Genomic DNA, 12,333 nt, shown 5'->3' on the forward strand with positions numbered 1-12,333 from the left:
ACCCTGAGGGAAATAGCTGACCCGCCCATTCCTTTCTCAACCTAACCTGGTCCTTCACACGGAGGTGCGTCTCCTGCAGAAGACCACCCCTGCCTTCAAATTCCTGAGGCGCGAGAAGACCTGAGATTTTTCAAAGGTGTTTGTCTTCTTTCCCCCCTCCCCCCCAACCGCCAGGCTTCCATTCACCAGCATTACCTGCTAGCGTGGCAACGCCTGCCCAAAGGCTCCTCCTACTGTACCTCCCATCCTCTCCTCTTTGTTCTGTATAGAAGGCTCCCGCAGACCTCCCCCCTCCCCCACCCAAACAAAGACACACCCCAAACCAAAGTCGAAGAAACATTGCCAAAGGCTGCGGGGAGACGGTTGTCCCCTTACAAACATTTCACCTCTGCAACATATTGTCGACCCAATTAAAAACCCCTCCACCTGGGAAGACAAGTCCGCCCTCATCCCCACCCACCTCTTCCAAACTCAAAAGTGCCAGCTCCTCCGTCTCAACAAAGTTGGCTCCCCCAGTTTGTTTATAAATACCTCCGTATTCAGGGCCTCTTCCGGGGTCTCAAAGTAATATTCCCGGCCTTCATAAAAGTGACCCACAGTTTTGCGGGTAGAGCAGCCAGAACCTGATCTGCCATCGATAAAGTATCGCTTGGCACGCCATTTTGTCAGTTCAGCTCTAATGTCCTGGTATATTCGGACCTTGTTCCCCTCCCATTCACAATTCCGCTTTTCTCTGGTCCACTGCAGGATCTTCTCTTTTTCCACAAACTCGGGGAGTCTTACAATCACCGCTCGTGGCGATTCCCCAGCTCTTGGCTTCTGCCTCAGAGACCTGTGCGCTCTATCCACTGCTGGGGCCGAGTCCATCACCCCGTCTGCCACCAGCCCTGCCAACATCCTCGAGTTGTACCTCGTGGCACTTGGGCCTTCCACTCCTTCAGGTTCTGCCTTCTCAACCTATTCTCTTATTCTTCTTCCTTTGCTCTCAGCGTCTTGCAACAGTCTTCTAAGAGCCCACCTCCGTCTCCAATGCCGCCACTCGATCGCGTTGGTCCGACAACACCCTCTCCATCTCTTGTATCTGCGACCCCTGTGCCTCCAGACACTTTGACCCTTTCCAATCAAGCCCTTCAGGGGTGCCATAGCCTCTTCTTTGGCCTTCGATCGGTCCTCACGCATCTTTTTCCTTTGTTGGCTTAACTCTTCCCTGATGAAAGCCATTAACTGTTCCATCTGGGATTTCCACCCATGCACGGCCCTTCCCCCTCTGCCACCTATCCAATAACTGCCGCAACACAGGTCTTTTCCAACTCCTTGGCCAGGTCTTTCACCTTCTTCTTCCGGGTTTGGGAAACAGCAGACATGCCACACCCGAGGATCCTTCTCCTCCAACCTTCAGCTACACTTTTCCATTCAAAGATTCTCCTGTTTTCGGGCAAAAAGAGCCCTTTTCTGTGTCTTCGAGCAGGAGCTGCCCAGAGTACGATCACACACCATGGCCGCCACCGGAAGCCCCTCCCCTACAATTCTAATAAATCCCCTCTTTAAGCTCGCCAAGGCTTTTACTTCCTTCCCAGAGTGTGGTACCCAGAGTGAAACACAATACTCCAAACTGAGACCTAACAAATGATTTAGAAAAATTTACGTCCTTGCTTTTATACTCTATGCTTCCATTTATAAAAGCACAAAAAATGGGGGAAGAGCGGGCAGAAAACCGTAGGGGCCAGGTAGAGCAGAAGCGAGACAACAACCTCCGAGAGGGGAGCCACCGTACTAGCAGGAAAGCTAGCGCCGGGGGCACGCAACAAAGCAGGGCCGCAGCGCACCCCCAACAGGGGGGAAGGTACCAGGCCCGGGGGGGGGATCACCCATCAAAGTCGGGAGAGCAAACGGGGACAGGAATAGGGGCTAGAGGGGCAAAGGAGGGGTATACAGGGGAGGAGGGAAAAGGGAGACACCCGGGGGGGGACGGGGGGACATAGGGAGCGAGACACCAGGGAGGGGAAATGCAGGGACAAAGGGACAAAAGAGGCCAGAAAAGGAACAGGGCCACAAAGTGCCACAACCAAGGGCTCGAAACAAGGAACCGCTGCAAGCACCCACCCAGTACGGTCTGTGGGCGAAGGGGGCCCCCAGAGTGCAGGGGACTACCCGCGTGGCGGACACACACTGGACGGCCATGGCGGGTGCCCCCGGGACGAGGGGAAACCCCGGAGCGCAGAGACCCGACCGCATGGGGAGAGCAGTGATAGTGGCCATCCTGGACGGCCCCCTAACAAAGGGAAACCCCAGAGGGCAGGGGCGCGTCCACCAGATAAATATGGTTAATCCCACAGGAACGAGGGGGCAGAAGCCCCCCACCAGGATAATCACCTGGAACGGAAGGGGACTTAACGGCCCAGTGAAGAGATCTAGAGTCCTCACCCACCTCAGAAACATGAGGGCCGACAGAGTCTTCCTCCAAGAGACGCACCCGAGGGAGCAGGACCAACTGCGGGTAAGAAAGGGCTGGGTGGGACAAACCTACCATCCCTGCTATGGGACAAGGGCCAGGGGGGGTGGCGATCCTGATCGGCAAGAGGACAATGTTTAGGGCGACAAAGACGGTTACAGACCCAGGGGGGCGGTATGTCATGGTCAGCGGGGCCCTGGATGGGGCGCCGGTAGTTCTAGTCAACGTGTACGCGCCCAACTGGGACGACACGAGTTTCATCAAAAAGACCATGGCAGAAATCCCGGACATAGCGACGCATCGACTAATCATGGGGGGGACTTCAACTGTGTACAGGATCCAAAGACGGACAGATCAAACCCCAAAACGGGGAAAACCTCAAGCATGGCAAGGGAACACAGTCACTTTATGGAGCAGAGGACCCCTGGAGATTCGCCCACCCGGGGGAGAAAGAATTCTCCTTCTTCTCCCCAGTACACAACGTGTACACCAGAATTGACTTCTTTGTGGTGGGGAAAACGGTGCTTCCAGGGATAGACAAAGTGGAATACTCTGCAATTGTGATATCAGACCACGCCCCACACTACATGGACGTGCGGCTGGAGACGGGAAGGGCCCAGCGCCCCACATGGAGGTTGGACGGTTCCTTACTAGCTGACAAGGCCTTCTGTGAAAGGATAGCGTGGGCCATAGCGGAATACACGGAGAACAACCATAACGGGGAGGTCTCATCCTCCACGTTCTGGGAAGCGCTTAAGGCCGTACTAAGAGGGGAAATCATTGCCTTCAAAGCGCAAAGAGATAGGGAGGAAAGGGTGGCTAGGCAGAAGCTGGTCGACTCCATACTGGAGGTAGACCGTAAATACTCCGAGGCCCCGACCGTAGAGCTCCTGGCGGAGAAAAGAACTACAAAGGAACTTTGACCTGCTCTCCACCAGGAAAGCAGTGCACCAACTCCGCCAGGCACACGGGGCCCTGTACGAACACGGAGACAAAGCCTGTTGGCACACCAGCTGAGAAAGCAGGCAACCACCAGAGAAATTGCGCAAATCAGGGGTACCAGAGGCACATTGGAAACAGAACCAGAGAGGATTAACAACACCTTCAAGGCCTTCTACCAAGAGCTGTACACCTCAGAGCCCCCAACGGGGAAGGCTGGGATGAACCGGTTTCTTGATGGACTGGACATACCAGTCGTGGGAGAGGGCAGAAAACGGGACCTGGAAGCACCACTAGCACTGGGAGAGATCATGGACAGCATTAACTTCATGCAGACGGGGAAGGCGCCGGGACTGAACGGATTCCCGGCGGACTTCTACAAAAATTCGTGACAGCGCTGGCCCCGCACCTGCGGGAGATGTTCACAGACTCGCTAGCTAGGGGCACACTGCCACCCACGTTAGCACAGGCCTCAATCTCGCTCAATCTCACCTAAAAAAGACAAAGACCCAACGGAATGTGGGTCATACAGACCCATATCTCTGCTGAACGCAGACGCCAAAATACTGGCCAAAATCCTAGCCAAAAGGCTAGAAGACTGTGTACCTGAGGTGGTGACAGAGGACCAGACGGGCTTCGTCAAAGGTAGACAGCTTACCTTGAACATCAGGCGCCTACTGAACGTGATAATAACCCCCTCCGGGGAGAGAACATAAGAGGTGATCGTCTCCCTGGACGCAGAAAAGGCCTTCGACAGAGTCGAATGGAAATACCTCAGAGGTACTGGAGCGGTTCGGGCTTGGAACAGGGTTCACCGCTTGGGTAAAGCTCCTATACAACGCTCCCATGGCGAGTGTACGGACCAACAATACCAACTCCCAATACTTCCAGCTGCACAGGGGCACCAGACAAGGATGCCCACTGTCCCCGCTGCTGTTCGCACTAGCAATCGAACCGCTAGCAATCGCGCTCAGGGTAGCAAAAAATTGGAGGGGGATCCGAAGGGGAGGCAGAGAGCACAGAGTCTCACTCTATGCAGATGATCTGCTCCTCTGCATCTCGGACCCACAAAGCAGCATGGACGGAATCATCGCGCTCCTGAAAGAGTTTGGAGCCTTCTCGGGCTACAAACTCAACATGAGCAAGAGCGAGATCTTCCCAGTACACCCGCCGGGGGGGGGGGGGGGGGGGGGGGGGGGGGGGGGGGGGTACTAAAGGGCCTGCCGTTCAAACAAGCCCAACACAAATTCCACTACCTGGGGATCCAAATAGCCCATGACTGGAAAGGGATCCGCAAATGGAACCTCACCAGCCTGACGGAGGAAGTAAAAAAGGACCTGCAAAGATGGAACACACTCCCACTCTCCCTCGCGGGGAGAGTCCAGACGATCAAAATGAACGTACTGCCCAGGTTGCTCTTCCTGTTTAGATCCATTCCGATCTACATCCCCAAGGCCTTTTTCAAAGTGCTGGACAAACTTATCATGGCGTTCGTATGGGGCGGTAAAAATGCTAGGATCCCAAAGAAGGTCCGACAAAAAACAAAATCCAGGGGGGGGGCTAGCCCTCCCGAATCTACAATTCTACCACTGGGCAGCAACAGCCGAGCGAGTAAGGGGATGGATCCAGGAGCCAGAAGCCGAGTGGGTGCGTGCAGAGGAGGCCTCCTGCATGGGGACCTCCCTCCGGGCCCTCGCCACGGCAGCACTCCCATCCCCACCCAAAAAACACTCCAGCAGCCCAGTGGTGACAGCCACCCTCCAATCCTGGAACCAACTGCGGCAACAATTTGGCCTGACCAAAATGTCGGACAAGGCTCCCATCTGCAACAACCATAGGTTCACACCAGCACTGACTGACGCCACCTTCAAAAGGTGGAGGCAGGACGGGGGGGACACTGACAGTCAGGGACCTATACACGGACGACAGGATCACAACACTGGATGAACTGACAGAGAAATTTCAGCTAGCTGGGGGGAACGAGCTACGGTACCTGCAGCTCAAAAACTTCCTACGAAAGGAGACAAGGACGTACCCACAACCGCCACGACAGACACTACTGGAAGACCTACTGGACGCAAGTATCCTAGAGAAAGGGAACTGTCGCGACATGTATGACCGACTGGTAGATAGGGACGACACCGTACTGGACGCAACAAGAATGAAATGGGAGGACGACCTGGGGATGGAGATAGGGTGGGGACTCTGGAGCAAAGCACTGCATAGGGCCAACTCCACCTCCACGTGCGCAAGGCTCAGCCTGACGCAGCTAAAAGTGATACATAGAGCCCACTTAACAAGAAACCGTATGAGTAGGTTCTTCCCGGAGGTGGAGGACAGATGTGAACGGTGCCAAAGAGGCCCGGCCAACCACGCCCACATGTTCTGGTCTTGCCCCAGACTTGTGGAGTACTGGACAGCCTTTTTCGAGGCTATGTCCAAAGCGGTGGGGGTGAGGGTGGAGCCATGCCCGATAGTGGCGGTCTTCGGGGTTTCAGACCAGCCAGATCTATTCCTGGGGAGGAGGGCGGACGCCCTTGCCTTTGCCTCCCTGATCGCCCGCCGTAGAATCCTGTTTGGCTGGCGGTCAGCAGCATCACCCAGAGCTGCAGACTGGCTGTCCGACCTCTCGGAATCTCTCCAAATGGAGAAAATCAAATTCGCCATCAGAGGGTCAGACGACGGCTTCCACAGAACATGGGAGCCATTCATGCAATTGTTCCGGGACCTGTTTGTGGCCAAAGTACAAGAGGAAGAATAGTCAGGTGGCCAAGAATCAGGGGAAAATGGACGGGAATCGGAAGCACAAAAATAGTTTGCTTTTCAAAGCCGTATAATTTTGTTCTTACATCTTAGCTCTCTATGCTTCTTCAACCTACTTAAATTTGTTTAATTTGTATGCACAGAAATTATTGATGTTTGTTAAATTTAGAAGTAAGTTTGGCAACTAGGATAGACCCAGTTGCTGAAAGAAATGGAGCACATCTAAAAGCAACCGAGTAATCGTTGTATAAACTACAAAATGATGCATCACCCTATTCACTGAACTCTTTCTTCCCAGTGGCAGACAATACAGGAATGCATAACTGTTTACAGATGTAATGATGTTACTGAGCAAATTACATGACCTGAAGAGGCAACTACAAACCATAACTTGATTCCAACACCTGAAATATTACCATGTGAAACTCAGCATTTGTCAGATTATTTTAATTAAACTTGTTCTTCCCTGTTTTCAGAGAAAAACCCAGGCAAATGATGCTTCATGACAAAATAATTGCAATAGATTTGGCTTGGATTTCATACATCTAACAGACCACCACACATTTTGGCAGTCAACAATTAAGTGCTTTTTCCAAGAATAATTATAATTTTAAAAAACTTGTTTAAAAAGTTAAACTTACCCGTACTTCACCACCCTCCCTACGAGGATCATGTTTCTTTGCAAAGTGTCTCAGGTTATCATAATTATGAAAGTTAAACAGCGAAACAAGATCCTAAAAATCAATTTAGGAAAAACATCAATTAATAAACTTAAATATTATGAATACTTTTAAATCAATTAAGTTAGGGTATTCATGCAAATTGTCCTTTGGTAGTATTTCATGATAAACATTCACAGGGCACAGAAGCTTTAGCAATACAACTCAAGCAACACAAAAACTGGAAACTGTACTCAACATCCAGAGGCCCATGCTCAATTAAATACTGGCCAAGCTCTTGGCTGCTAGGATCGAGCACTGTGTGCCGGACGTTATTATGGAAGATCAAACCGGGTTCGTCAAGGGCAGGCAGCTGGTGGCCAACCTAAGAAGGCTGTTGAATGTGATCATGATGCCCCCGGAGAGTAGGGAGGTAGAGGTAGTTGTGGCAATGGATGCCGAGAAGACTTTCGACCAGGTTGAGTGGGACTATTTATGGGAGATGTTGGGACGATTTGGGTTCGGGGAGGGCTTTATCGACTGGGTCAGGCTGTTGTACCAAGCTCCGGAGGCTAACGTAAGGACGAATAGGACGATGTCTGACTATTTTAGACTGTACCGAGGGACAAGGCAGGGGTGCCCCACCTTCCCACTGCTGTTTGCGCTAGCAATAGAGCCATTGGCAATTGCCCTGAGAGCTTCTAGGGGTTGGAAGGAGCTGGTACGAGAGGGGGACACAGTTTTGTTGTATGCCGATGACCTGTTCTTATACATCACGGATCCAGTGACTGGGATGGATGAAATCATGGGAATCCTGAGAGAATTTGGCCGTTTCTCGGGATATAAACTGAGCAAAAAGTGAATGGTTTGTAGTCCAGGCGAGGGGCCAGGAGGGTTGGCTGAAAGGGCTGCCGTTTAGGTTAGTAGCGTACAGTTTTAGATACTTAGGGATACAGGTGGCGCGGGACTGGGGCCGGTTGCATAAGTTGAACTTATCTCAGTTGGTGGAGCAAATGAGGGTCGAGTTCCGGAGGTGGGATGCGCTCCCACTGACACTAGCGGGGAGAGTGCAGACGGTTAAAATGATGATCCTCCCAAGATTCCTGTTCGTATTCCAGTGTCTCCCCATTTTCATTCCGCGGTCCTTTTTTAAGAAGGTCAATAAAATGATTCTGGGATTTGTGTAGGCGGGAAAGTCGCCGCGGGTGAGGAGATTGATGCTCGAGAGGAACCATGGGGAAGGGGGGCTGGCGCTGCCAAACTTTAGTAATTACTACTGGGCGGCCAACATAGCTATGATAAGGAAGTGGATGGTGGGTGTGGGGTCGGTTTGGGGGCAGATGGAGGCCGCTTCGTGCGGGGCAGCAGCCTGGCAGCCCTGGTTACGGTGCCCCGCCGCTCCCTCCGGCACGGTATTCCACCAGCCCTATAGCAGTGGCGACTTTGCGGATCTGGGGCCAATGGAGAAGGCATGTGGGGGAAGTGAGAGCATCAGTTTCGTCCCCAATTTGCGACAATCACCGGTTTGCCCCAGGGAATATGGACGGTGGGTTCCGAACATGGCGGATGGCTGGGATTGAGAGGATGGGGGATGTGTTCTTGGAAGGGAGCTTCCCAAGCATGAGGGCACTAGAGGAGAAATTTGGGCTGGCGAGAGGGAATGATTGCAGGTACTTACAGATGCGGGACTTTCTATGCAGACAGATTCCATCCTTCCCACGCCTGCCACTTAGGGTGATCCTGGACAGGGTGGTCTCCAGTGGATGGGCGGGGGAGGGGAGGGTCTCCAATATATACAAAGAACTTATGGGGGCAGAGGAGACGCAGACCGAGGAGCTGAAGCTCAAGTGGGAAGAGGAGCTCAGAGGTGAGTTAGAAGAGGGCTTATGGGCGGAGGCGTTAAGCAGGGTTAACACGACCGCAACATGCACTAGGCTCAGCCTGATTCAATTCAAGGTCATCCACCGGGCCCACATGACAGTGGCCTGGATGAGTAAATTCTTTGGACTGGAGGACAGGTGCACCAGATGTGCGGGAGGACCACCGAACCATGTCCACATGCTCTGGGCATGTTCAAAACTCAGGGGGTACAGGCAGGGATTCGCAGACATTATGTCCCGGGTACTGAAAACAAGGGTGGTGATGAGTCCAGAGGTAGCAATTTTTGGGGTTTCGGAGTCCAGGAGGAGAAAGAGGCTGACAATTTGGCCGTTGCTCCTCTTTTAGCCTGGTGACGAATTCTGCTGGCATGGAGGGACTCAAAGCTCTCACGTCGGAGGCCTGGCTATCGGATATGGCGAGCTTTCTCGGTCTGGAGAAAATTAAGTTCGCTCTGAGAGGGTCACCGTCAGGATTCACCCGGAGGTGGCAACGATTTATCGACTACTTCGCGGAAAATTAATCTCGTCAGCAGGGCAACGTAGATTAGGGAGGCAGTTAGGCGGGTCTTTGCAGGAGGGGGGCTGATTTTTGCACTATGTTGATTGTTCTTTGCACACTGTTTTGTACTGTTGTTGTTTATTATGCCAAAATGCCTCAATAAATTGTTTATCAAGCTCCTGAAATAATTTTGAGCTTCCTTGTATGCAAATTGATTGCTTTTATCTACAAAACAAGAGAGTGACTTTTACTGCAAATTGATTACTTATATCTATAAAACAAGAATTACTTTTACTCCAAAAGCTCCTCACTGGCTGCAAAGTGCCCCGAGACATCCTAAGCTAAAAAAACTCCCTCAATATTAATGCAAGTTTGTGTGTTTGTTATTAAAGTAAAATAATTAAATGGATAATCTTGGATAAAGCCTGAATTGGCCTTGTTCTAACGTATCTAAACAATAATTGATATTAATTTATTCCAAACTCAATGAACACAAGCTTAGGAAACAGTTCCCTGGTTCATTCTTCAGGGCAATGCCTTGATCAGAGTCGATCCACTCAGTTTGAATTTGATGAGTGAAAACAAAATGCATTGATAGCATGTGTTTTTTCATCAATGCAGAAGTTGAGGGGTTTAAAAGGGGTGAATTCTATCATCGAGGGCACAGCTGCCAATATTGGATTGATCAAGAAGTTCAAGAGGTCAGAATTGGAGAAGCACAGATATCTTGAAGGGTTGTAGAGCTGGAAGAAACCATGGAGTTGGGCAGGAGTTAGGTCATGGGTGGATTTGTAAACAGAGACGGTTAGAAGTGCTGCTGAGCTTTTTTATTCTTTCACAGGATTGGGTGTTAGGCCAACAACAGTCAGTCAGGAAGGAGTAAATGTACATCAGTGGACAAATGGGTGCTGAGTGAGCAAGATTTGGTGCAAGGACAAGGACAGTAGCAGGGTGGCCAGGAATGTGTTGGAATATTCAAATCTCAAAGCCATGGATAAATGTGTCTGCACAGCAGAAAAACGGAGGCAGAGGCAGAAATAGGAGGTAGTGTGATTTAGTTGGAAGCTCATCTTGGGGACAAACCTTAAGGTCAAAAAAAGGCTGCAGTGTGGTTTAAGTCAGAAAGAGGAATGGAGTCAGTGGCTAGGAAGTAGAATTTGTGGTGGGAATTGAAGACAATGGTCACAATTCTGTAGAAAAGTCTGATCAGTCAGTACTAGATTTTGGACAAGCAGTTTGCCAAATTAGAGACGGTGGAGAAGGGCGATCATGGCAAGATAGAGCGAGTAACATCAGACTGCACATGGAAATTGATACTGGGCTTTCGGATAATGTCACCAAGAGGCATAATCTATGTGAGAAAGAAATAGGGCCAAGATCTTTGGAGGTTACCAGAGTTAATGGTGTAGGAGTGGAAAGAGAAGCCATTGCGATGATTTTCTGGCTATGACTGGATAACTAAGAATGGAACCAGAAGAATGCAGCCCCCCCCCCACCCCCCGAAGGTTGATGGTTTGGTTCATTATATCCAAGGGAACAGATAGGTTGAGAAGGTTGAATTCATAGTCACGTAGGATGTCACTTGTGACAGTTTGCAGTAGAGAAAAGCTGGAAGTACATTTGCATCACTCACCAAAATAAAAATGTAATTGCAATTACCTGGCAGAAGTGAATACCCCTTACACTGTTACCAAGTTTATCCAAAGGTGGAGACCAACACATAATGCCCATCACGTTTGGCACTACCAGTAAAATGCCACCAGAAACTCCTGATTTTGCTGGAAGGCCCACCTATAATAAAAAAAATGTGCATGTATTAAAACACACTTTATGGGCACCAAAAATACAACGTTTTTGATATTTAACATATTTAGTTTTAATGGAACAGAACCCTTAAAGGTTCAACAAGGTAAATGCAAAACATTGGCATTGAACCAAGCAGTACAAACCTATGGGTCCAATCTTTGATTCAGCTTTGTGCCAACCACGTAATTAGCATTGGTAACCTTGCCTGGGAGAGTACGATAGTAGCTAGGATTCCTGCCCAGACATTGAGTGCCACTTGTTACAAGAAAAAGGTTCCAGCTCAGCAGTGAAGCTCCTAAATAATCTGCAAACCCTTCTTATCTAAACACATTGGGCGAAATTCTCCGACCCCACGCAGGGTCGGCCGGCTGCAGCGTTAATCCCGCTCCCGCCGGGTTTTTTATTCTACGAGCGGCCAAAAACCGGCATTGTGCACATCCCACCGGCAGCCTCTGAAAACAGCTGGCGCCGGCGGGATGTCATTGATGTTTTACTTTGAACAAATCTCCAGCCCGGATGGGCCGAAAAACAGAGTAGCTTTAAAACGGCGTCAACCATTGACGATGGTTGACGCCGTTCAGTGACCTAGGGCGAGTGGGGGGGGGGGGGGTGCGGCGTTAGGGGGGGGGTGCGGCGTTAGTGGGGGGGGGGGGGTGCGGCGTTTGGGGGGGGGGGGGGAGGGGTGCGGCGTTGAGAGGGGGTACCGGCGTTGAAAGAGGGGGGGGGGGGGCGGCGTTGGAGGGGGTAGGGGTGGTGAGGGGGGGTTGGGGTAGGGGGCAGCGGCGGCGATGGTGCGTTGGCCCCGGCCAACCGTCGCCCCCCCCCTGCACGCCGCTGCCCCCTACCCCAACACCCCCTCACCACCCCTACCCCCTCCAACGCCGCCCCCCCCTCTCCTCTCAACGCCGCAACCCCCCCCTCTCCTCTCCTCTCAACGCAGGTAACCCCCTTCTCAACTCAACGCCGCAACCCCCCTCTCCTCTCAACGCAGGTAACCCCCCTCTCCTCTCCCCTCAACTCAACGCCGCAACCCCCCCTCCTCTCCTCTCAACGCCGTAACCCCCTCCTCCCCCCCTCCTCTCAACGCCGCAACCCCCTCCCCCCCCCCTCTCAACACCATAACCCCCTCCCCCCAACGCAGGTAACCCCCCTCTCCCCTCCACGCTGCAACCCCCTCCCCTCCCCCCCCTCCTCTCAATGCAGGTAACCCCCCCCTCTCCTCTCAACTCAACGCCGCAACCCCCCTCTCCCCTCAACGCAGGTAACCCCCCTCTCCTCTCAACTCAACGCCGCAACCCGCCCCCCTCCCTCCCTCGCCCCCTCTCAACTCCGCAA

At 51.9% G+C, this 12,333-nt stretch overlaps 1 protein-coding gene across 5 annotated transcripts in view; it reads right to left on the bottom strand.

The window, feature by feature from the left end:
• glsb (glutaminase b) overlaps nucleotides 1-12,333 on the bottom strand; it is a 163,902-nt gene that overhangs the window by 50,536 nt on the left and 101,033 nt on the right. For all 5 annotated transcript variants that reach the window (XM_038789138.1, XM_038789137.1, XM_038789141.1 and 2 more), the window contains 2 exons: nucleotides 10,852-10,983; nucleotides 6,796-6,888 (listed from right to left, as the gene is read on the bottom strand). In XM_038789138.1, coding sequence (XP_038645066.1) covers nucleotides 6,796-6,888; nucleotides 10,852-10,983 — 225 coding nt within the window. The remainder of the gene's footprint in view (nucleotides 1-6,795; nucleotides 6,889-10,851; nucleotides 10,984-12,333) is intronic.

Source organism: Scyliorhinus canicula, chromosome 2 (genome assembly GCF_902713615.1).
Source record: "Scyliorhinus canicula chromosome 2, sScyCan1.1, whole genome shotgun sequence".
NCBI lineage: Eukaryota > Metazoa > Chordata > Chondrichthyes > Carcharhiniformes > Scyliorhinidae > Scyliorhinus > Scyliorhinus canicula.